Consider the following 22,879-nt stretch of genomic DNA (forward strand, 5'->3'; position numbering starts at 1 on the left):
TTTTCATGAGGTACTCTGGACACCACAAACAGTTGCCTCTACTTGGGTCAACTTTCCTTAGGCTATATCCTATAGCCTAGTGTGTGGCAAATACATACAAGTCCTGGTTTCTCATAGGCTGTAAACAGAAAGCCTCAAGGTCACCATTCTGGCCTTGCAACACAAAGGAAATATAAATCCGGAACTCACTTCCACTGCTGAAAAGGACTCAGCAGCCACATGCTAGGAAAGGGAGGTAAAAATCAAATACCACACAATGTTGCACAATGTTCTGAGGACAGCTACCCTCAAGACGACAGCCACCCACTGTCTTCAGAATATTACTATACTAACGTTTGTCTTCAAGTCATCTTAGATCTCTCAGAAGACTGATCTCGCCCCCTACAAGTTGGCAGGTCGGGAGAGAAAAAGAGATTACTGAACACGAAGCAGCACTAGAAAAATCATGCAGATATAACACCAACAAGGCTAAAAGCATTTGACAAAAAAATTAACTCATGAAAAAGGAGTCAATTGAACTCAGAATGACAGAACAACTACCAGGCAGATCTCTATCCACCCAGACAGAGGACACCAAAAAGACAAGTGCATTAAAAAATTATTGGCAGTCGTCTCTACAAAAATTCAGATTTGGGGATTGAGAGTGATATTTCAGGCCCCTGCAGAAGGACAGAGTGAAATATTACACTTTAAGATATACAACTAATACCCTGCAACCACCTTACCCTATTACTTGTATGGCTCATAAAGGCAAGGTTACCCAAATGGCCAGGTCTCACAAAATGCATATCCATCTTTTCTGGACTCAGACCACCAACTGCTGCTGAGTGTGGGAAAGGCATACAAGGCAGTTGGGCCGATCCCATGAACCGCCAATCTCCCCTTGTGAAGCAAGTGTTGTACACAAGGCTTTGTCACTTGCCTAAAAGCATCTTAACTTCAATAAATCATTGTACTAATATTATAAGGTCTGGGTGGATTTTTATTCTTTTATGCTGGACTACTATTTTCACTCTTTTAAGGGTATTAATCAGTGACATATGTGATTAGAACTCCCACTGACATGAGCGTTACACTGCACAAACTGGCAACCTGCTCCTTCTCGGTCTGAAAAAATCTGTTGGGAGAAAATAACTACATGGCAACTTAAGTTAGCCCCTCATAAGTTTTTGAAAGCATAGAATAATGGATTCAGTGTTTGACATGTTGATATAAGGGAAAGTTATCTTTTGTGACCATTCCTTGCTTTGGCTAACAAAATGGCTGTTTGGTTTAAACAAAGTGTTCTAATGAAGTGATGTGTGATGGCTCAAAAATGTACAGGGTACAGTTACATAGTATGAGTGTTAGGGTTTCACTAGAATGGTGAAATGAACAGCAAAAATAAACTGTATAACTATTGCAGTGAAAAGACTGTGAGTGCATTGGTGAAGAAATGGAGCAATGTGAGCGATGTGCTTCATGACAAACATAGTGGATAGTGGTGGGGCACCCCAAAATGTTTAACAACACTTTACATGCTATCAAGAGAGTTAAAGGTATATCATCAGCTTACAGTAAAAAAAAAAAAAAAAAAAAAAAAATTGGGATGCCCCACCACCATGTTTGTGGTGAGGCACATCCTCACAACTCTCATTGCTCCATTTCCTCCATTTGGAGTGCAACCTCTCTCTCTCTCTCTCTCTCTCTCTCTCTCTCTCTCTCTCTCTCTCTCTCTCTCTCTCTCTCTCTCTCTCTCGTTAATCTGTAACAAAGGTAATAAAAAAAAAATATATATATATATTTTTTTAATCCCTTGTATATCCTTTCAAGGCTTCCCTGACTAATTTTTCCGTAAAATATTAACTTCAGCCACAAATTCACCAACCACATTAATTTTTAAGAATGCAATCCATGCTGGGATTGGATAAGTAATTTTAAATATCAGTATCCACAAAATGGTAATAGGTTCAGGTTTTCCAGCAATAATGCATGTCTTGATTGCACACTCTATGACCAGGTTGGAGAAGTAACACACCATAAATTATGACTGAAAGGGCTCTGTACAATGAAACAAGATATGATATCCTGTCAGGACTACTTTTTAAGGAGGTTTTCAGCTTGGTATGCATATAATTGTAATTAAAATTTCAGAAATTCAATAATTATGTGTTTGGAAGCTCTAGGGGCCTTATGCCTATAGTTCTTTGGCAGTGTTGTCTTGTAATACAATTTCAGCCCTAATGTACAAAAAATAACAAATCAGGATCATGTCATGATTATAGCTTATGGAGCATCACAGGGTTATAATATTTCAAAGAAAACTGTCCTTAGAGGCAAATATTTCAAATGTAATTAAAAGTGAACACTCCTGTATCAACACACTTATTACTAGAAAAGGCACCACAATCAATAAATATCAGTGATTACATAACTCCAACTACAAGTATCAGATCCTTGTATTTGTGCTCTTTAAAATACTGCTCAGTTTCATTGAGTTATCTAAAATTTATTCCATTATATTTTTGTAAAAAAATATACTTTCTTATAATGTTCTAATTACAACCTTATTGAGTTTCTATGCTGCTATTAGCTTTGGAAACATGCAAAATGGAGTGACTATTTTGTGTTGCTATTTCAGGGATGTGACCATTTTGGAGGGAAGTGTGAAGCACTGATGAAGTGCCATTTGAAAGTCTTGGATATGGCCCTTGTCTGGCTGCTTCCAGATGATTAAAAACATATGCAGGATGAAAAGGTGGAGGCTCAAAAGAATGATGAAGGTGCTTCGTGCTGATCACTTGACTCAGAGGGACCAATACAGCTTTCTTCTTGGACTGGTTTGCATCATACTTTGCCTGAAACAAAAAGATATTTCATTATAAACACTGGATTTGTTAGTAATCATTATAGACCTGCAATGCTAATATATCCCCTTTTCCAATCAGCATGGAATGTGTTAATTGCATAATATAAGTCAAAATTCTGTCTTTCTTTGCTAACCCAGGCTTTGCTTTATCCTCTGGAATAGATGTCTCACCACCATCTTTTAATCTCTGCCTACTGGTACACAGTTCTCTCTTAAACTCCAGTAGTATTAATTGTTTCTTTAACAGTTTTTATTTCCTGGCATGAGGCAACCAGTAATGGTCAGTTCAGTAGCCATTGGTGAGTGATATGAAAAATATGCAACAATAACTTGTGGAAGTCAACTCAGGAATGTACACATGAAAACACCTTGTCACTGAACTGTCAAATCTATACTAAAACTGTTAATGTGTGAGTGTACTCAAGGCCACCATCTGTCTTGAGTTGCTAAGTCAGATATTATCAGTGCTCTGTTCTCCTATGCAACAAAATGAAACTAATTGAATGGCATGCCAACACTGACACTGGCTGAGAATTTTGCCATCTTTTTTGGTGGTGACTGTAAATCTGTCCAATCCAAGGGAAATTTATAGCCTGGGACTCCATTCTAGTATTCTGGAAAATTTCTAAAGGACAAATCTTCCTCTCTTTCTCAGGAAAATACTTGCCCCTCTAATAGATTTTATTCCAAGGAATTAGCAGAGAATATCCCTTATACTGGATTATTCTAAAGTTCATGTATCTTCTCCAAAGCTTTCCTATTACTTTACACATTGAACTACAGGGAAGTCTTGTTGTATGAAAAACTGATGATACAAGATGTGTAATTAGGGACTATTTTCTTTATAGGAACACAAAAATCTGATGATACAAGCTTCAGTCTGAGATAAGTAAAATTACAAAGTTTAAAATGTACACCTTCCTTCAGGCTGTATGGTGATGATTCAGATGCACAGAGATGAGTTTGTGAGTACTGGAAGACAACCACACACCCCTCTTTTGTCCCCTACCTACCATTCATTCCCCCTGCCAATCCTCTTTTCAACTGAACTCAATGTCTCTCAGACTCCCACCCTTACAATCATACTGGTCATTATTATACTCATACTTTATCATTATTCTGCTTGCAAGCACATTTACAAAACAGTACAAGTACAGTGTTTTATGTGACTGTTCAGTGCTTTGATGTGTTATAATGTTACTGCTGGTGTGCTCTTTCATTTGCTATCTTTCATGTGGTGTTGTGTGTGTGACTGACCACGTGGTATATAGATTGTGCCTTATTTTGCCTCTCAATTGCTAACCATGCTTCCATGTGGCTAATGGATTGTGGTGTGAGTCCTAGTAGTAAGATTAGGCAAGCTAGAATACCAATAACACTCTCAAAGAAGGTAGAAATGGTTAAGAGGCACAAGACTGGTGAGTGAGTTACCCTCGCTGATGCATTAACTATGCAGTAGTGAGTGTTATGCATGTTTTATACATTTAATTAGTATGGAATCATGTTCTTTGTATACTGTATAACTATGCAGTAGTGAGTGTTATGCATGTTTTATACATTTAATTAGTATGGAATCATGTTCTTTGTATACTGTTTTCTCTGTCAGGTTGCTTTATTAGCAATTCTGTAATATAGACACATTTGTTGCATTTGGTATCATACATTTCAGTTTGAAAACTTATCTTTGACAAGGGTCATGAAGCCTAACCCTCCTTTACTCCATTAGTTATGTGTTTCGTTGAGTAGTTCAAGTGGAACCTAACTGCTCGTATTATTAGGACCTCCCTGTATACTTTTTAGGTACAGGGAGGTCCCAATGGTGCGAGCAGTTAGGGAGGATAACTTGCTCACCACTCTTGTGCCTCTTAACAATTTCTACCTACTTTGTGAGTGTTATTGGCATTCTAGCTCGCTTAGTCTTATTGCTAGGGCATCCTAACTCATTGGCTGCTTGGGAGGCATAGTTGGCACTTGTGAGGCAAAATTAGGCACAATCTATACACCATATGGTCAGTCACACACACAACACCACATCAAAGACAACAAATGAAAGAACATGCCAGCAGTATTACTGTAACACATCCAAGCACTGGTCAATCACATAAAGCACTGTACACTGTACTTGTACTGTGTTGTAAATATGCTTGCAAGCAAAATGATGATAAAGTATGAGTATGATCATGAGCAGTAAGGCCATAAGGGTGGGAGTCTGAGAGACACCAAGTTTAGTCTGAAAGAACTGGTGGCAGAATGCAAGTTAGGTAGGGAACAAGGGAGGGGAGCACAGTTCTCTTCTAGTGCTTATAAACTCATTCCTGTGTATCTGAATCATACATCCCCATACAGTCTGGATGCATTAGTGGGAGTGTGCAGGAGGGCATGCATTTCAAACTTTGTAATTCTACTCTCCTCAGACTGAAGCTTGTATCACTGGATTGGAGAAAACTGGAGAAAATAGTCCCTAATTTACACATATCCTATCATCAGTTTCTCGTATAACTGATGCTTGCATAATGGACCTCTCTGTAGTTCTTGACATGTGTAAATGATAAATTTATTGCAGGTAATACTGACTTCACTTTTAGGTTTTTTTCCTTCTATATCAGAACTTCATGGTTAGCATATTTTGGCACTTTTTAATATGAGGGCCAATGGCCTATGATAACAAAAAGGGGTAAGAAAAAAAAAAGAAAAAAAAAAGCCCACTGAGGTGTCAGTTCCACGAGAGAACACCCAAATGGATTATTCAGAGTTGGAGGAGAAGTGTCCTCAAACCTCTCTCTTTCAAGACTTCTAGTCATAGGAAGGAGGGAATAAAGAAACATGCAGGGAGTTCCAAAGTTTCTGAGAAAAAGGGATGAAAGATTGAGAATACAAGTTAACTCTTGTATTAGAGGAAAGGACAGAATAGAGGAACGAGAAAGTGGAAAGTCTTGTGCAGCGAGGATTCAGGAAGAGAGAAGGCATGCAGTTAGCAAGGTCAGAAGAGAATTTAGTATGAAAATAGCAATAGCTTTAATTTCCTGCTTATCTAAAGTTTTTGAATCCATCCTCAACAGGGAGATTCTTAAACAACCTTCTTTCTGATCACCAGTATGGGTTCCATCAAGGCTGCTCTGCTGGTGATCTTCTGGCTTTCCTTACTGAGTCTTGGTCATCATCCTCTTTTAGAGATTTTGGTGAAACTTTTGCTGATGCCTTAGACATATCAAAAGCCTTTGATAGAGTCTGGCACAAAGCTTTGATTTCCAAACTATCCTCCTATGGCTTCTATCCTTCTCTCTGTAACTTCATCTCATGTTTCCTTTCTGACTGTTCTATTGCTGCTGTGGTAGATGGTCACTGTTCTCCAAAATTTATTAACAGTGGTGTTCCTCAGTGTTCTGTCCTGCCACCCACTCTCTTCCTATTATTCATCAATGATCTAAACCAAACTACTTGTCCTATTCACTCCTATGCTGCTGATACTATCTTGTACTTTTCCCATGTCTTTTCATAGATGTCCAACTCTTCAGCAAGTAAACAATTCACATAGGGAAGCCACAGAATGTTTGATTTCTGATCTCTCTAAAATTCCTGATTGAGGCAGAGCAAACTTAGTATTGTTCAATGTCTCAAAATCTCAATTCCTCCATCTATCAACTCCAGACAACTATCCACCTCTTCTTCAGTGACACTTAACTATCCCCATCTTCTACACTGAACATTCTCTGTCTGTCCTTTACTGAAAATCTAAACTGGAAACTTCACATCTCATTTCTAGCTAAAAACAACTTCTATGAAGTTGGGCATTCTGAGTCATCTCTGCCAGTTTTTCTAACTGCCCCTCTAGTTGCTAACTCTGTACAGAGGCCTTATCCGTCCATATATGGAGTATGCTTCATGTGCATTGGGGAGTTCCACTCACACTGCTCTTCTAGACAGGGTGGAATCAAAAGCTTTTTTGTCTTATTAACTCTTCTCCTCTAACTGACTGTCTTCAGCCTCTTCCTCATTGCTGCAATGTTGCATCTCTTGCTATCTTCTACTGCCCTTTTCATGCCAACTGCTCTTCTGATCTTGGTAACTGCATGCCTCCCCTCCTCCCACAGCTTCAATGCACAAGATTTTCTTCTTTCTCTCATCCCTATTCTGTCCACCTCTCTAATGCAAGTTAACCAGTATTTTCAATCAGTCATTCCTTTCTCTGGTAAACTCTGGAACTCTCTGCCTGCTTCTGTATTTTCACCTTCCTATGACTTGAACTCTTTCAAGAGGGAGGTTTCAAGACACTTATCTTATAATTCTTGACTACTGCTTTTGACTCTGTTCAGGGACCGGTACCTCAGTGGGCCTTTTTTTTACTGCAGTTTTGTTGCCCTGGGCTGATGCCCCTCCAACATAAAATAAATAAATAAATAAATAAATAAATAAATAAAATAAAGAGATAATAAGATGCAAATTTTATGACTTAAACTCTTTCAAGAGGGAGGTTTCAAGACACTTATCCACTTTTTTTATCATTCTTTTTGGTATCTCTATGATTTAAGTAGGCCTTTTTTATTACAAAAATTATGTTGTCATTGACCTGTGGCTCTCTTACAGAGAGAGAGAGAGAGAGAGAGAGAGAGAGAGAGAGAGAGAGAGAGAGAGAGAGAGAGAGAGAGAGAGAGAGAGAGAGAGAGAGAGAGAGAGAGAGAGAGAGAGAGAGAGAGAGAGAGAGAGAGAGAGAGAGAGAGAGAGAGAGAGAGAGAGAGGTGATAAAGACAGTCAGAAGAAAGGAGTTGATAGGATGAGATACTTTTGATTCCATTCTGTCCAGAAGTGTAGTGTGAATGGAACCTCCCCATATATTATGTAAAGTGTACTCCATATATAGATGGATAAGGGCCCTGTATAAAGTTAATAGCTGGGAGGATGAGAAAAACTGATGGAGATGATTCAGAATGCTTAACTTCATAGAAGTTTTATCTAGAGATGAGATATGAAGTTTCCAGTTTATATTATTATTAAATTTCAGTGTAGAAGAGGGGGACAGTTGAGAATCATTGTAGAAGAGATTGCTATATAAAAATAGCGATCTCAAGCTGAAAACTACCAATTCCCATGCTTACTGGCCACAATCTTTGCTTAGTGATAACTGTGGAAGGGGCTGTGCTTAGCAATGAGTGTAACATGTGGTGCACATTCACTTTCTCAATATTGCTAAATTTGGGAATATCCACTATTGTGCATTCTGATGTTTATCTAATACAGTAAATTATCAAAATCTTGTTTGCTGATATATGTACTCAACATCATTGTACTCTAAAAATATTTGGAAAAAAAAAAACTATAATGGCAACACTGCCCCTTCCCTACCAGTACTGGTGCTTTAATTGTGCTGGCAGCTTTGACTTTCTTTTGTACCCTTGTGCATCTATATTTATATCTAATAAATTTTGCTAACATTATAGTATCTGTGGGTAGTGGGACCCCACTGCAGAGGTGATGGTGATGGTAATTGAGGACCTCCTGAGAACGATATCCTCAAAAAGTGCTACAAAAGTTGGTGATGACTCTGAAGGTTTTGACAATTGTAATAAACCTACATTACATGAAGATGGAACAAGAAAAGAACACAAATGAAATAAGGAAAGAAAAACAAAAGAAGAAAAGTGGCATAAAAAGAAGAAAACAATGAAGAAAGAGAAAGAGAAAGAGAAAGAGAAAAGAGAAGAGCCAGTACCCAGGACAGTTGTTTACAAACACAAGATATGAAGGCACAAGAGGCCCAAGCAGATGAATGGCAACAGGAAAAGGCCATTAACAACCAAGGTGAAAATGGCCTGGGAGTAGGATAGAAGGAAAGCAGGTACCAAGACAGAAAAGGCAAGTGCAGCACTGATGGGAAATAGTGCGAACAAAGGGAAAGGGAGGTGACCCATCACTCACTCCACCCTCATACACCTGACTCTGCCCTGATATCCTGATTGGGCAGAGTTATATATACTGCCACGTTTGTGGGGCAGGTCATGTGTATGAATTGTATTACTGCATATGTGAAAGATATTGGAGTTTTCATCTTTGGAGGAGGAGGCAGTAGGCACCTGGCAAAACGATAATTACTCCCAGTGAGGTCTAAAGCCTCAGGGTAGCTTTAGACCACCCTGAGGTGGTCTAAAGGGGGGATGCTAGGGGATGCTGTGAACTTATCATTAAACCCAGCTGTGATCTCACTGAACGTTTCCCTTTGAGTCTCACAACACAAGGGGGCAGTCACAGCCTGCCCTCTAAAGACAACTCTCTTCCTCCACACAAAACTACAAGCACCTAATAACACAGACACCCTTTACTCAAAATTTCAAAATTCATGGCGACTCCTACACCAGCCTCAGAGTCCTCATCTGGGGAGGGGACCACAAATATCCCCAAGTCGGACTGCCCTTCTGACAATGACTTCTTCATTAACTTCTGCAATATTTGTGGTCTAAGATCTAATTTTCAATCTGTAGAGCACCACCTCTCCTCTTCTAAACCTTATCTTCTTTTCCTCACTGAAACTCAGGTGTCTGAGGCAACTGACAGTAGCCCCCTTTCTGTTCCCTCCTACTTTCTCTATCTTCATTTTCAATCCAAAGCTGGATGTTGCGTTTATGTGCGCAACGATTTAACCTTCTCTCATGCCCATGCTCTTGAATCGTCTGAGTTTTCCACCATCTGGCTACGACCACAGAGTCACTCTCAAACTAAATTTATCTGTGCTGTATATCTCTCACCTAACTCCTCTGACTATAAGAAATTCTTTGACTACTTAACTTCCAAAGTGGAGCACATTCTGACTCTTTTCCCTTTTGCAGAGATCTCCATTCTTGGAGACTTCAATGTTCACCACCAGCTTTGGCTTTCCTTTCCCTTCACAGACCATCCTGGTGAACTAGCCTTCAACTCTGCTATCCTCCATGACCTAGAGCAATTGGTGCAGCACCCTACTTGTATTCCTGACCGTCTTGGAGATACGCCCAACATTCTTGACCTTTTCCTGACCTCTAATCCTTCTGCTTATGCTGTCACCCTCTCTTCTCCGTTGGGCTCCTCCGAAAACAATCTCATATCTGTATCTTGTCCTATCGCTCCAATCCCTCCTCAGGATCCCCTTAAGCGAAGGTGCCTCTGGCTAGTTGGGGGGACCTGAGGAGGTATTTTGCTGATTTTCTTCTGTGTGCCAAGCGCATAACAGAGGTGATAGTGTCTGGCATGGAGGCATACATTCCTCACTCTTTTCCTTGACCTAAACCTTCCAAACCTTGGTTTAACACAGCTTGTTCTCATGCTATACATGATAGAGAAGTGGCCCACAAGAGGTACTTAAGCCTTCCATCACCAGAATCTCATGCACTTTATATTTCTGCCCAGAACCATGCCAAGTCTGTTCTCTAACTAGCCAAAAACTCCTTTCATTAACAGAAAGTGTCAAAATCTTTCAAGATCTAACTCCCCTCATGACTTCTGGCATCTAGCCAAAAATATCTCCAATAACTTTGCTTCTTTTTCTTTCTTTCCTTTATTTCAACCTGATGGCACTGCTGCTATCACATCTATTTTGCTCAAACCTTTGCTAAAAACCCTACCTTGAACGATTCTGGGTTTGTTCCTCCCTCTCCTCCACCCTCTGACTACTTCATGCTACCTATTAAAATTCTTTGTAATGATGTTTTTCATGCCCTCGCTGGCCTAAACCCTTGGAAGGCTTATGGACCTGATGGGGTCCCTCCTATTGTTCTCCGAAACTGTGCCTCCGTGCTTGCACCTTGCCTAGTCAAACTCTTTCAGCTCTGTCTGTCAACATCTATCTTTCCTTCTTGCTGGAAGTTTGCCTACATTCAGCCTGTTTCTAAAAAGGGTGAACATTCTAATCCCTCAAACTACTGTCCTATTGCTTTAATTTCCTGCCTATCTAAAATTTTTGAACCTATCCTCAACAGGAAGATTCTTAAACATCTATCACTTCACAACCTTCTATCTGATCACCAGTATGGGTTCTGTCAAGGCTGCTCTACTGGTGATCTTCTGGCTTTCCTTACTGAGTCTTGGTCATCCTCTTTTAGAGATTTTGGTGAAACTTTTGCTGTTGCCTTGGACATATCAAAAGCTTTTGATAGAGTCTGGCACAAAGCTTTGCTTTCCAAACTATCCTCCTATGGCTTCTATCCTTCTCTCTGTAACTTCATCTCAAGTTTCCTTTCTGACTGTTCTATTGCTGCTGTGGTAGACAGTCACTGTTCTTCTCCTAAATCTATTAACAGTGGTGTTCCTCAGGGTTCTGTCCTGTCACCCACTCTCTTCTTATTATTCATCAATGACCTTCTAAGCCAAACTTCTTGTCCTATCCACTCCTACACTGATGATACCACTCTGCACTTTTCCACGTCTTTTCATAGATGTCCAACCCTTGAGGATGTAAACATTTCACGCAGGGAAGCCACAGAATGCCTGACTTCTGATCTCTAAAATTTCTGATTGGGGCAGAGCAAACTTGGTATTGTTCAATGCCTCAAAAACTCAATTCCTTCATCTATCAACTCGACACAACCCTCCAGACAACTATTCCCTCTTCTTCAGTGACACTCGACTGTCCCCCTCTTCTACACTGAACATCCTCGGTTTGTCCTTTACTTATAATCTGAACTGGAAACTTCACATCTCATCTCTAGCTAAAACAGCTTCTATTAAGTTGGGCATTCTGAGACATCTCCGCCAGTTTTTCTCACCCCCCCCCCCAGCTGCTAACTCTGTACAAGGGCCTTATCCGTCCATGTATGGAGTATGCTTCACATGTCTGGGGGGGGTTCCACTCATACCACTCTTCTAGACAAGGTGGAATCAAAAGCTTTTCGTCTAATCAACTCCTCTCCTCTAAATGACTGTCTTCAGCCTCTCTCTCATCACCGCATTGCTGCAATGTTGCATCTCTAGCTGTCTTGTACCGCTATTTTCATGCTAACTTCTCTTCTGATCTTGCTAACTGCATGCCTCTCCTCCCACAGCCTCGCTGCACAAGACTTTCTTGTTTCTTTCACCCCTATTCTGTCCATCTCTCTAATGCAAGAGTTAACCAGTATTCTCAATTATTCATCCCTTTGTCTGGTAAACTCTGGAACTCCCTGCTTGCTTCTGTATTACCACCTTCCTATGACTTGAATCCCTTCAAGAAGGAGGTTTCAAGACACTTATCCTTCAAATTTTGACTACTGCTTTGGACCCTTTTCTGGGACTGGCATCTCAGTGGGCTTTTTAAAATTTTTTTTAATTTTATTTTTGTTACCCTTGGCCAGTGTCCCTCCTACATAAAAAAAAAAAAACTCAGACAACTTTTTTGAGGGCAAAAAAGTAACATAGACTAGGGTATATTAGGTAATGTAACCAAAGTAGAAGGAAGTAGCAGGGAAACACCAGAAGTAAAAGAGAGCATGCCTGAGGGTGGCCATGGTAAAGATGGATGGATAATGTAAGTAAGTGGAACTTTATAAGTTATCATGCAGTTTTGAAATTAATTATCTTATGATTAGGTAAAAAGAAAAATAATAGTAGGATATATAAGATTATGATTTTGATACTTGCACATGTGGTTTATATTTTATATTGCATGGAATCGTATTGTGTGTGCTTTTTTCCTGAATTTTAATTGTGAATTAATGTAGCACTGACAGTATGTTTTTTGGACTCAATATTGATTGTGTGAATTGTTGCAATGCAACATCATGTGTTTTCTTTATTGAATGGTAATTGAGTGAATCGCTGTGGCATGGACATCATGTATTCTTTATGAAGATTGCATTAATCATTGAATACTAACTGCTTGAATGAATATAAGATTGTGTAAGGGTTGTTATTTTGCTAGTGGTGTATTAAGACTGTTATCTGCATCAGTACTATTTATTAAGTGAATTAAAAAATTTACTTGAGTATTTATTTCCATCATCTTGGTCACAGCACAGTGTTGTAGAAGAGACTCTGAAGCTTCAGAGAGAGACTGTGGCTCAAAGTGGTATTGGGATAAAGGAAGAGGAGAGTGAGTGGTGGGATAAGCAACTAGTAATACTGTTCATCCTCCACTTCAAGCCTGTTATCAGTAAGCAGTACTCTAGACCCTTTGTATTTATTGATATTTATTTTACATATATAGATTGCTATTAACACACATGGGATAGGTAGCAGAAATTCCTGCCTGCTTGGAGGACAGTATGGGTATGGGAATTCTTACCCTCCTCTCTTCCACCAAGATTTGTACTTCTGTGACATAATCATTGTGTCTGGTGGATGATGGCAACCCTTTCCCTTTGTTTCTCTCAACTCCCAGTGCACAACTGACCATAGAAATGGAGGGATACACTGACAACTATTTCCTCATGTCCAGATGCATGGATGAAGGGAATGTGTCTAGGGTTCCCTGTATATCCACTCCTATTATTGGGAAGTACACTGGGAAGTACACTGAGTCTACCTAGAGAAAAGCACTGAATGAGAATGGTATCATAAGATACCTTTTGAAATGCATGTTGTGTGGTTGGCTGGTGCCAAGTGAAGTGGGAGAATGAGTCCAAGGTCAACTGTACCCACATGAACAAGTTTGTCTGGCAAGAAAAAAAGAATCACTTCTTTCCAATAACATATCTCTGCTGTGCTACAACTGAGGAATTTCTAGTTTGTTTTATCATGCAGAGGAAATATTGGTGATGAAAAACATTACTTGTGTTTCTGTCTGAAATTGCCACACAGGGTATTGGTGAAAACACCTTTTGGGCAAAACTCACCAATACAGCACACGCTCTGCAAGGATACAATGTCATCTAGCCTGTCCTTTAGGACAGGCTAGATAGACAGGTAATTTTTCAGTAGCTAAATCTGGTCGAAAGGAGAAAAATAGTAAATTTCAACAGGATTATAGTCTATTTTTATTTTCTTCAGAGGCATAGTACGAGTATTCCCTGGTTAGTGAGGTTCCCACAGACTACTTGGGTCACTAGGCATGAAGCCCCTCTGTACTCATATTCTAGATGTGTATAGAGGATATATGTACTTGTTTCCGATAAGACCTAGGTTATTAAATCAGTAGTAAGCGATAATTGCTGCTGGGATTTATTACATCCAGACAAACTCCACAAATGAAGCTTAAATTTGAAAAGAAAGTTTTATATTGAGAAATTTAAGTTTTGTTGATGTGGAAAAATATAAGGCCCTCATTAGGAATGATGAGGAAAAAAACATAAGGTTATTGAGTAATAGTACAAAACACACTATCTGTGACATGCAATAGTAAAAAAACACATTATCTGTGACATAACTGATGCCTGAATGTGCATGTGTGATTTGGTTACCAGATAAGAAAACACAAATAGTTGTGGTTAAATTCAAATTAGATTTTAAGCAGATCCTTTATGAGAAGTGCTTGAAATGACTTAGGCTCCTTTCACATGATGTCAATGGTGGCTGCCACAAGTGGTGGCTGCTAGTTACCTCCCATAGTTTGCAATGGAGCCTCTTATACAAGGCCACCATGGTTTCCAAGGCAGGTAATCACTACCAACAATAGCATGCTCTTGCAACCAGTGTCTGCCACTAACTGTTGGGCATTATTTTAAATGGGAGCTTTCAAATGAAGCCACTGAGTGACACCACTGTCGTTTACATCACTTTTTGTTGTTAAACCAAATTTTGAAAGGACCAGATTTTTGCAATGAAGGGTGAAAGATAGTGAAGAAGGTGAACACAGAAGACCTTATTTGTGAAAAAAATGCCTAGCAATTAGGTGTCCATCCACTGCAGATTACAGCAATAAGGCTGAGAGAAGGAATACCTCCTGAATAGGCTGAGGAGCTCCTCAATGAAAGTTTGCTCAATTGAAAGAGCTTAAATTTTTTTTCTCATCAACAAATAATTCATTGTAAAAATGTATGATGTAGGCCTCTATCCATTCCAGATTATACAATCTAATAAGCATGTATTCTCTTTCAAGAACATATCCTCTTTTTCCTAATCAGCAAAGCAAAAAATGCAGTTTCTCCTTCGATGCCATTCTTTCAAATGACAAACAAGAGAAGGGACGGCACGAGTCAGTGGTGGTCACAGGATACTTGCAGTTATCTGACCCTTTCACTGGCAACTAGGAAATTCAAAACAATAGCTAAAGAGAACATTTTCTAATATAACAATGAAAAAACAAGGAACATAAATACAATTCTAATAACACAATATTTACAATAAAAAAAACTTTCCCAAGCAGAACAACATTGGCCACAAAAGAAATTTACTCATCAAAGATACAAGCAAAATCTACACACAAGTGTGTGCAGATTAATTTTTAGTATTCTCACCTCTTGGACAGGTGGGAGTCAGCTCTCTTGCCCATTTAACATTTTATTAAATTGGATTTTCACTGCCTGAAAAATTGGCAATGTGAGCATGTCTGCTGCTAGCATTTTAGCCTTTATTCTTTCTTTTCTTGAGGTCTAAAACTTTCCTTGTGACACTAATCTGTAATTTAATGATTCTTCCTTATTTCCTCCTTTATAAATCAGCACTATCTTTGCTCTTTTTCCAGTCTTGTGAGATGCTTACTGTGCCTTACTATGTGCCTCCAAAGAGGCACATATTTTTCTCTGCCAATTATTTGCGACATTTTCTTAGAATCCATCCAGATACTTCATCTGGACCTGCTGCTTTCCTTACATCCAATTTGACCAACCTTTTCCTCACATCATATACCGTTATCTTATTTCTTTCATAATTTTAGTCTCATTTCTGTCTGACAGCTGCACAAACTCTTGTTCCCTTGTAAACACCTCGTAAAAGCACTTGTTCAGCACCTATGCCATTTCTGTGGTCTTTTCCGTGCTTCTTTCATTCTTCTCTTTGAATCCTAACGTAATTATTTCTTGCTCTCTTAAATTCATTCCAAAGATTAGAGTCTCTGTTTCCTCCATTTCTTTCTGAGAGAGAGAGAGAGAGAGAGAGAGAGAGAGAGAGAGAGAGAGAGAGAGAGAGAGAGAGAGAGAGAGAGAGAGAGAGAGAGAGAGAGAGAGAGAGAGAGAGAGAGAGAGAGAGAGAGAGAGAGAGAGAGAGAGAGAGAGAGAGAGAGAGAGAGAGAGAGAGGAGCAGGAGCCTTAAAGGGGTTGTTATACCTGAAATTCAGTAAACAGAGGTTCATTATAATGAGGGTTTATTGTACATATTAGTTTACTCCCCTTTCATTTTACAGTGTACTGTACTTTTTTTTTTAATTAAGATATGTGCTATGAATATAATAACTTTTTATTGTGTTAAAATGAATTTTAAAATGTGGTTAATAAGTGTGAGACATACATTTTATGTCTTAAACTATAAACATTGGTATTTCTGAGCCATGCAAGGGTGGTTTCCCATATTTGTGGATTTTCGCTATTCACAGAAGGCTTTGGAATGTAACCGCCATGAATAATGGGGAACACTATACTTTTTACGTTTACCATCTGCTTATCTAGACTGTTCCATCTATACTTCTATATGGGAGCCTATGCTTTTTGATGTCTCTTCTACAACCACTCTTCTTCATTCTCTTTCCATGTCCTCAAGTATCTCATGCATTCCAAACAATCAAATCATTCCATTCCACCTCCTCCACCTTCTCATATGATTTGTATATTGCAATCAAGTCTCTCCTTTCTCTCGTTTTTCCAGTGCTAGTATGTGTAACCTTGCCAATCTTGCTTCATATGATAAGTCCCTGATACTTGATACCATCTTTGTTGCTGCTCTCTGAACTCTCTCCAACTTCCTGTAGATACCTGAGTGAACACAGCCAATGTTCCTTTGTTTATGTATCCATATGTACTATGTATTTCTCTCATGTATCCTCAACGTTATTGTAAGGCAGCACCCATTCATTTTGCATTGTCACATAATACTAGCTGGCAACTGTGCCCAGCAGCATCAGTAGCTGATGGACCACCATCACACCAGCCTTGCTCTTCTGGTGTCTCTTGTGCTACCTCCAGCCCTCCTTCAATATATTTCCAGCCCATACCCATGGACTTTCATTAACAACTAGAGGCAATAAAAACAACATGGTGCAGTGAGTCACAGAAATCCCCAGAAGTCCTACAGGTCCTACAGAAGGAGAGAAAGCACCTTGGCGGCACCACCACACCACCTATGGCATGCCATTTTCCCCTCAGATTCACACCCAGGATCAGCCTATATGCCCATATCACAGTGCAGTGCAGTTACCATGGTGCAGTGTGTGCCAAGTGTGTGGCGCAGTGTATTGACCACAGTGTTCAGTGAGTGTAATGAGGTGGCAGTGAGCATTAGCACTGACATATATGTATAGGTGTGGGGAGGAAGGACTTTGTTTTGCCAGGGAGGTGAGCTGTGTACAACCTCCCTGACATCTTGACATGCACTGAGGTTGCAGTCCGGCAGAATGCCACTAGCAGCACCTCCAGCTGCCCTGTGCATTGTTGCCACACATCATCAGACACCATCCCCACACACACTGCACACTCCTTGCTACATTTTAGCCGGGATTGTCTCACATTCTTGCCATTTACTCACTCTGAGCACTACCTGCCTCGCAGTTGCACAACATGATGGATTCTTCACCTCCTGAGATCTCTGGAGACTATACTTGCCTGGGATGCACAGCACTACTTACTCAATGAACCTCACCACACCCTCACTCATCAACCTTCACCATCAATACACCCACTGCCAATCACACTCACTGCTACCCCCTCACATTCATGACATGGCAGTGGCAACATCCCTTCCTTAGTTCACTATCTACTGTAGGTGGAGCAATGAAGACTTCACTATGAAGAGTCACACTGATGGGAGGAAAAAAGACAGGTTTTCGGCACTTCTACAGGTGATGTCCAGGATGACAAGCGCTACAGTTGCCCCACCTGCACCAGCTGTTCCTGACCACTCATCAAACCTGCTGGACATGACATCCGATGCCACTACACAAGCTGCAGCTGTATCACCAGTGACTCACAGTCAACCTACCTACCAACCAGCTACACCAGCCCTCTCTTTTGCTTCACATGCTTTGGAAATCACACCCAATGTAGCTCACTTGCCAAGCAAACCAGTACCACAGTGACCACCTACCCTGCAAGCAGATGCCAACTTCCAGGTGTTTCGACAGTGGTGTTGAAGATGGCATGATTTTACAATCATGGTGGAACTGCAGAAAATGCCCAGAGAGAGACAGCTCATACAACTCCACACATGCATTTCTCTTGATGTGCAGAAGGTGCTAGAGCACATTTTGGGCATTCCTCCAGACACACATTTTGATGTGAACAATGTACTTGACAGTCTCCAGGATCATTTCAAGAACTTACAAAATGAGGCCTTTTGTTATTGAAATATGCTTTGCTGCAAGCAAGCAGAAGGAGAATCCTTCAGTGACTTCTATGTCAGACTTAGAAACCTGGCTGAGGAGGTTGTCATGTTCTGGTGATCTCATCACATGTGCCGAGACAGTTCAAAACGGTGATCCTTATGAGAGTTTGAGACCAAGAACTGTTGCAACGCTTTACCTCCCTTGATGAAGCAGACTCTACAGGCATTTATCACATGCTGCTGATTGTTTGAGGCTGCTCATACTGCAGCTTCTGCTATTTCATAAGTTGCCAAGTCAACTTTGTGCTGTTTCTGCTTACAAAAAAGGGGCAATGACAGCAGAAAACCACTTCATTACAAGGGACTGCAGCATCACAGTTTTCTCCCAGCACCTCATGCCAGTCCTGTTACTGAAAGCATAACCCAGGAAAATGGCCTGTTGTTGACAGAACTTGCTCCAACTGTGGACAGAAGGCTCACTGGACCAAGATCCCTAGATGGCTGGCCAAGGATGTACAGTGCCATGTTTGCAAACACACTGGCCACCATGAAAGATTCTGCAGGACAAACAAGAACAAGGATAGGGGTCAACTCAGCTCTTCAAGTTACAGCAGAGCTTCTCCTACCCTCAAGAAGAATGGCAGCTGTCATCAAGTTAGCTCCAGTTCCTCTGACAAGTGTACCCAGCCTGTTGAAATGCATGTCCTACACGACGGCATGGCCTCTAAACTACAGATGATACCTGACACAGGAGCGGATGTCACTATGGTCAGTACTCATCACCTGGAGATGCTGTGACTTCCTAAGTTCAGTCTCCAGCCCCTGCCTGTTACGACTATACTCACTACTGATGGCTCAAGGATGTCTCCTGCAGCTTGGCAATAAGTCCTGTATTACCAAGATCCAAGTACATGATGATGTGCAGACTCAATTACTCTTATCTGGCCATTGTCATGAATTGGCTATTATATCTCCTGACTTCCCTAAACCCATCCTTGCCATTACACATGTCAACAGGGGTGTGGAATCACCCCTACCCTCCATGTCATCACCTGCTGCACGAGTTCTTTCTCATGGAGTTTGATGACATGCTAGTGTCTCAAAGTTGGATCTTCATGCAGCCCTTCTCATGACGATGGTGGGCCCTCCTATGAGAATACACCTGAATGATGATGGCATTCTATTCACTGTTCACACACCTTGGCCAATCCTCTTCACTTTCCAGAGCCAGGTGAAGGAGATCAACTTGATGGTCAGCCAAGGCATTATTGCATGTGCAGGAGATGAGCTGTCTGAATGGTGCCACCCCATGGTTCTTGTAGCTAAGAACAACAGTGTCTGCATCATGGTGGACTTGACTAAGCTGAACAGCGAAGTGTCATGCCCTGCACCTTCACTCAAACCTTTGCTAAAAAAAACTCTACCTTGGATGATTCATGCCTTTTCATAGACGTCCAACCCTTCAGGAAGTAAACATTTCACGCAGGGAAGCCACAGAACACCTGACTTCTGATCTTTCTAAAATTTCTGATTGGGGCAGAGCAAACTTGGTATTGTTCAATGCCTCAAAAACTCAATTCCTTCATCTATCAACTAGACACAACCTCCCAGACAACTATACCCTCTCCTTCAATGACACTCAACTATCCCCCTCTTCTATACTGAACATCCTTGGTCAGTCCTTTACTTATAATCTGAGCTGGAAACTTCACATCTTTCTCTAGCCAAAACAGCTTCTATGAAGTTAGGCATTCTGAGATGTCTCTGCCAGTTTTTCTCACCCCTCAGCTGCTGACTCTGTACAAGGGCCTTATCCGTCCATGTATGGAGTATGCTTTGCATGTCTGGGGGTGTTCCACTCATACTGCTTATCTACATAGGGTGGAATCAAAAGCTTTTTGTCTCATCAACTCCTCTCCTCTAACTGACTGTCTTCAGCCTCTCTCTCAATGCTGCAATGTTGCATCTCTAGCTATCTTCTACCACTATTTTCATGCTAACTGCTCCCCTCCTCCCGCAGCCTTAATGCACAAAACTTTTTTTTTTCCTCTCACCTATTCTGTCCACCTCTCTAACGCAAGAGTTAACCAGTATTCTCAATCATTTATCCATTTATCTGGTAAACTCTGAAACTCCCTGCCTACTTCTGTATTTTCACCTTCCCATGACTTGAATTCCTTCAAGAAGGAGGTTTCAAGAGACTGATCCTTCAATCTTTGACTACTGCTTTGGACCCTTTTCTGGGACTGGCATCTCAAGTGTTTTTTTTTATTGGATTTTTGTTGCCCTTTGCCAGTGTCTCTCCTACATAAAAAGAGAGAGAAAAAAAATCCTCCCATACTGGAAACTATGGGATAGCCTCTATGTGGATGGGGAGTTAGTCCTGTATGGTCAGAGGATAGTTGTTCCTATGATGTTCCATCATCATACACTTGCCTGTCTCCATGACAGCCACAAAGGGGTTGAAGGAACGAGATGCCAGGCAAGGCAGACAATATTTTGGCCAGGCATCAACCTTGATATCAAGTCCACCAATGGTGCCTGCGAGTCATGCCAAGTACTACAGCTTAGCCAGCAACAAGAACCTCTTCTCTGTGATGACCACCTGACAAGACCCTTTGAGTCCATCTCTGCTGACTTCCATATTGTGGGGAAGTCATTCCTCATCATAGTGGACAGACTGTCTGGCTGATCTGTGGCCCTGTGGCCCTGACATTACAGCCACAAGAATCATCAGGATGTTCTGCAGGTACTTTCATGTGTTCCCCTCCATATTTACACAGATGGAGGGCCACCATTCAACAGCGCCAACTTCCACAGCTTCACGGCACACTGAAGTGTTCACCACATGGTGTCCTCACCACATCACCCTCAGTCAAATGGCCATGCTGAGGTAGCGGTCAAAACCATTAAGTACCTGATTCTCAAGATGGCCCCCTCCAGGAATACTGAATGTGAGGAGCTCGACAGTGGTCTCCTGGAGCTGCACAACACCCTTAATCCTGCAGGTTGTTCCCCTGCCCAGGTGCTTTATGGCCACCCCCTCCATTCCTGTGTCCCAGCTTCCACAGAATGCAGAGTGGCAAGCCCTGACTGAGGACTGTGATTGCCAAGCAGCTGCTTGCACTGACCAGGTCTAGCATCAATACAATTAACATGGTCGTCCTCTTCCTAAGCTGAGTATCGGACAACACAACAGGATTCAAGACCCAACATCACACTGCTGGGACAAGGTTGGAGTGGTCCAGCGACTTTGAGATTCGTCTTCCAAGTGGCAGAGTCTGGTGGTGCAATCATTAGTACCTGCGCCCTGTGCCCCCTCCTGGTGATGACGCTCTTCTCCATATACCTTTGGCCCCTTGCTTGATGTGTATAGTCCTGTACACTCTACCCCAAATGCCCCATGTCATTCTCCTTGGCTCAGGAAAAAGGAGTCCACTCAGAATTAATTATGACTGTGAAGGGAAGCAAGGTGTGGATATGTGAGTGAAAATAACCAATGTTCCTTTGTTTATGCATCCATATGTACTATGTATTTCTCACTCATGTATCCTCAATGTTATTGTAAGGCAGCACCCATTAATTTTGCACTGTCACATAATACTAGCTGGCAATTGCACCCAGCAGCATCAGTAGCCAACAGGCCACCATCTCTTATACAATCCTTATACAAACATCAGCCTTGCTCTTCTGGTGTCTTTTGTGCTACCTCCAGCTCCCCTTCAATATATTTCCGACTCATAGACTTTCATTAAGAACCTACAGACAATAAAACTACCCTTCCTTAGATAATTTTTCTTGTAATGTAACCACATTACAGCTGCATATTCCAGTCTAGGTCTAATCAGTGATATAATCATCATCCTGATCATCTCTTCATCCATATATGCAAAGCCCAGCCTTATTTTTTTGCATCAAGTTACAGGTTTCTCCTGTAATTTTGCTAATGTGTCTTTCTAATGTCAAATTTCCATTCGTCAAAACACCCAGATTCTTTTCCTCTTCTGCTCTACTCAACCTCTCCCCATTTAACACAATTTTCTTTTACTTTCCTTACACTCTTTCCAAATTCCATTACTTTACATTTCTTTAGATTAAACTCCATTTCCCATCTATGACTCCATTCTGATATCTTGTTCAGATCTTCTTGCAACACTCCACAATTTTCACCACTCCCAACTTTTTTTAACAACTTAGCATCATCTGCAAAAAGGCTCATGTAGCTATTCACACTCTGTCATATAATCTGTATAGACTGCAACATGATTGGTGCCAGTACTGAGCCTTGGGGTACTCCACTTCTGACTCTCCTCCACAATGACTCCTGGTCTTTTACCACTGTTCACATGTCTAATATCAATCAACAAATTTTCATCATCTGCAAAAAAAGCTCATGTAGCTATTTACACTGTCTATAATCTGTATAGACTGCAAACATGATTGGTGCCAATATTGTGCCTTGGGGTACTCCACTTTTGACTCTCCTCCACAACAACAACTGGTCTTTTACCACTGTTCTCATCTCTAATATCAATCAACAAATTTTCCATCCATCTTAGTGGGACACCCCTCAGACCACCATCATGCTCCAACTTCCACAGCAATTTCCAGTGCAGCACTTTATCATAAGCTTTCTTCAGGCCTAAATACATACAGTCTGCCTAACCATCTCTCTTGTATTATATC

The 22,879-nt window shown here is 40.9% G+C and overlaps 1 protein-coding gene across 2 annotated transcripts in view; it reads right to left on the reverse strand.

The window, feature by feature from the left end:
• Positions 1-1,770: 1,770 nt before the first annotated feature.
• LOC135104964 (solute carrier family 35 member E1 homolog) overlaps positions 1,771-22,879 on the reverse strand; it is a 108,090-nt gene continuing 86,981 nt past the window's right edge. For both annotated transcript variants that reach the window (XM_064012794.1, XM_064012797.1), the window contains one exon: positions 1,771-2,837. In XM_064012794.1, coding sequence (XP_063868864.1) covers positions 2,547-2,837 — 291 coding nt within the window. In that variant the 3' untranslated portion in view covers positions 1,771-2,546. The remainder of the gene's footprint in view (positions 2,838-22,879) is intronic.

The sequence above is a fragment of the Scylla paramamosain genome, chromosome 11 (assembly GCF_035594125.1).
Source record: "Scylla paramamosain isolate STU-SP2022 chromosome 11, ASM3559412v1, whole genome shotgun sequence".
Taxonomy (NCBI): domain Eukaryota; kingdom Metazoa; phylum Arthropoda; class Malacostraca; order Decapoda; family Portunidae; genus Scylla; species Scylla paramamosain.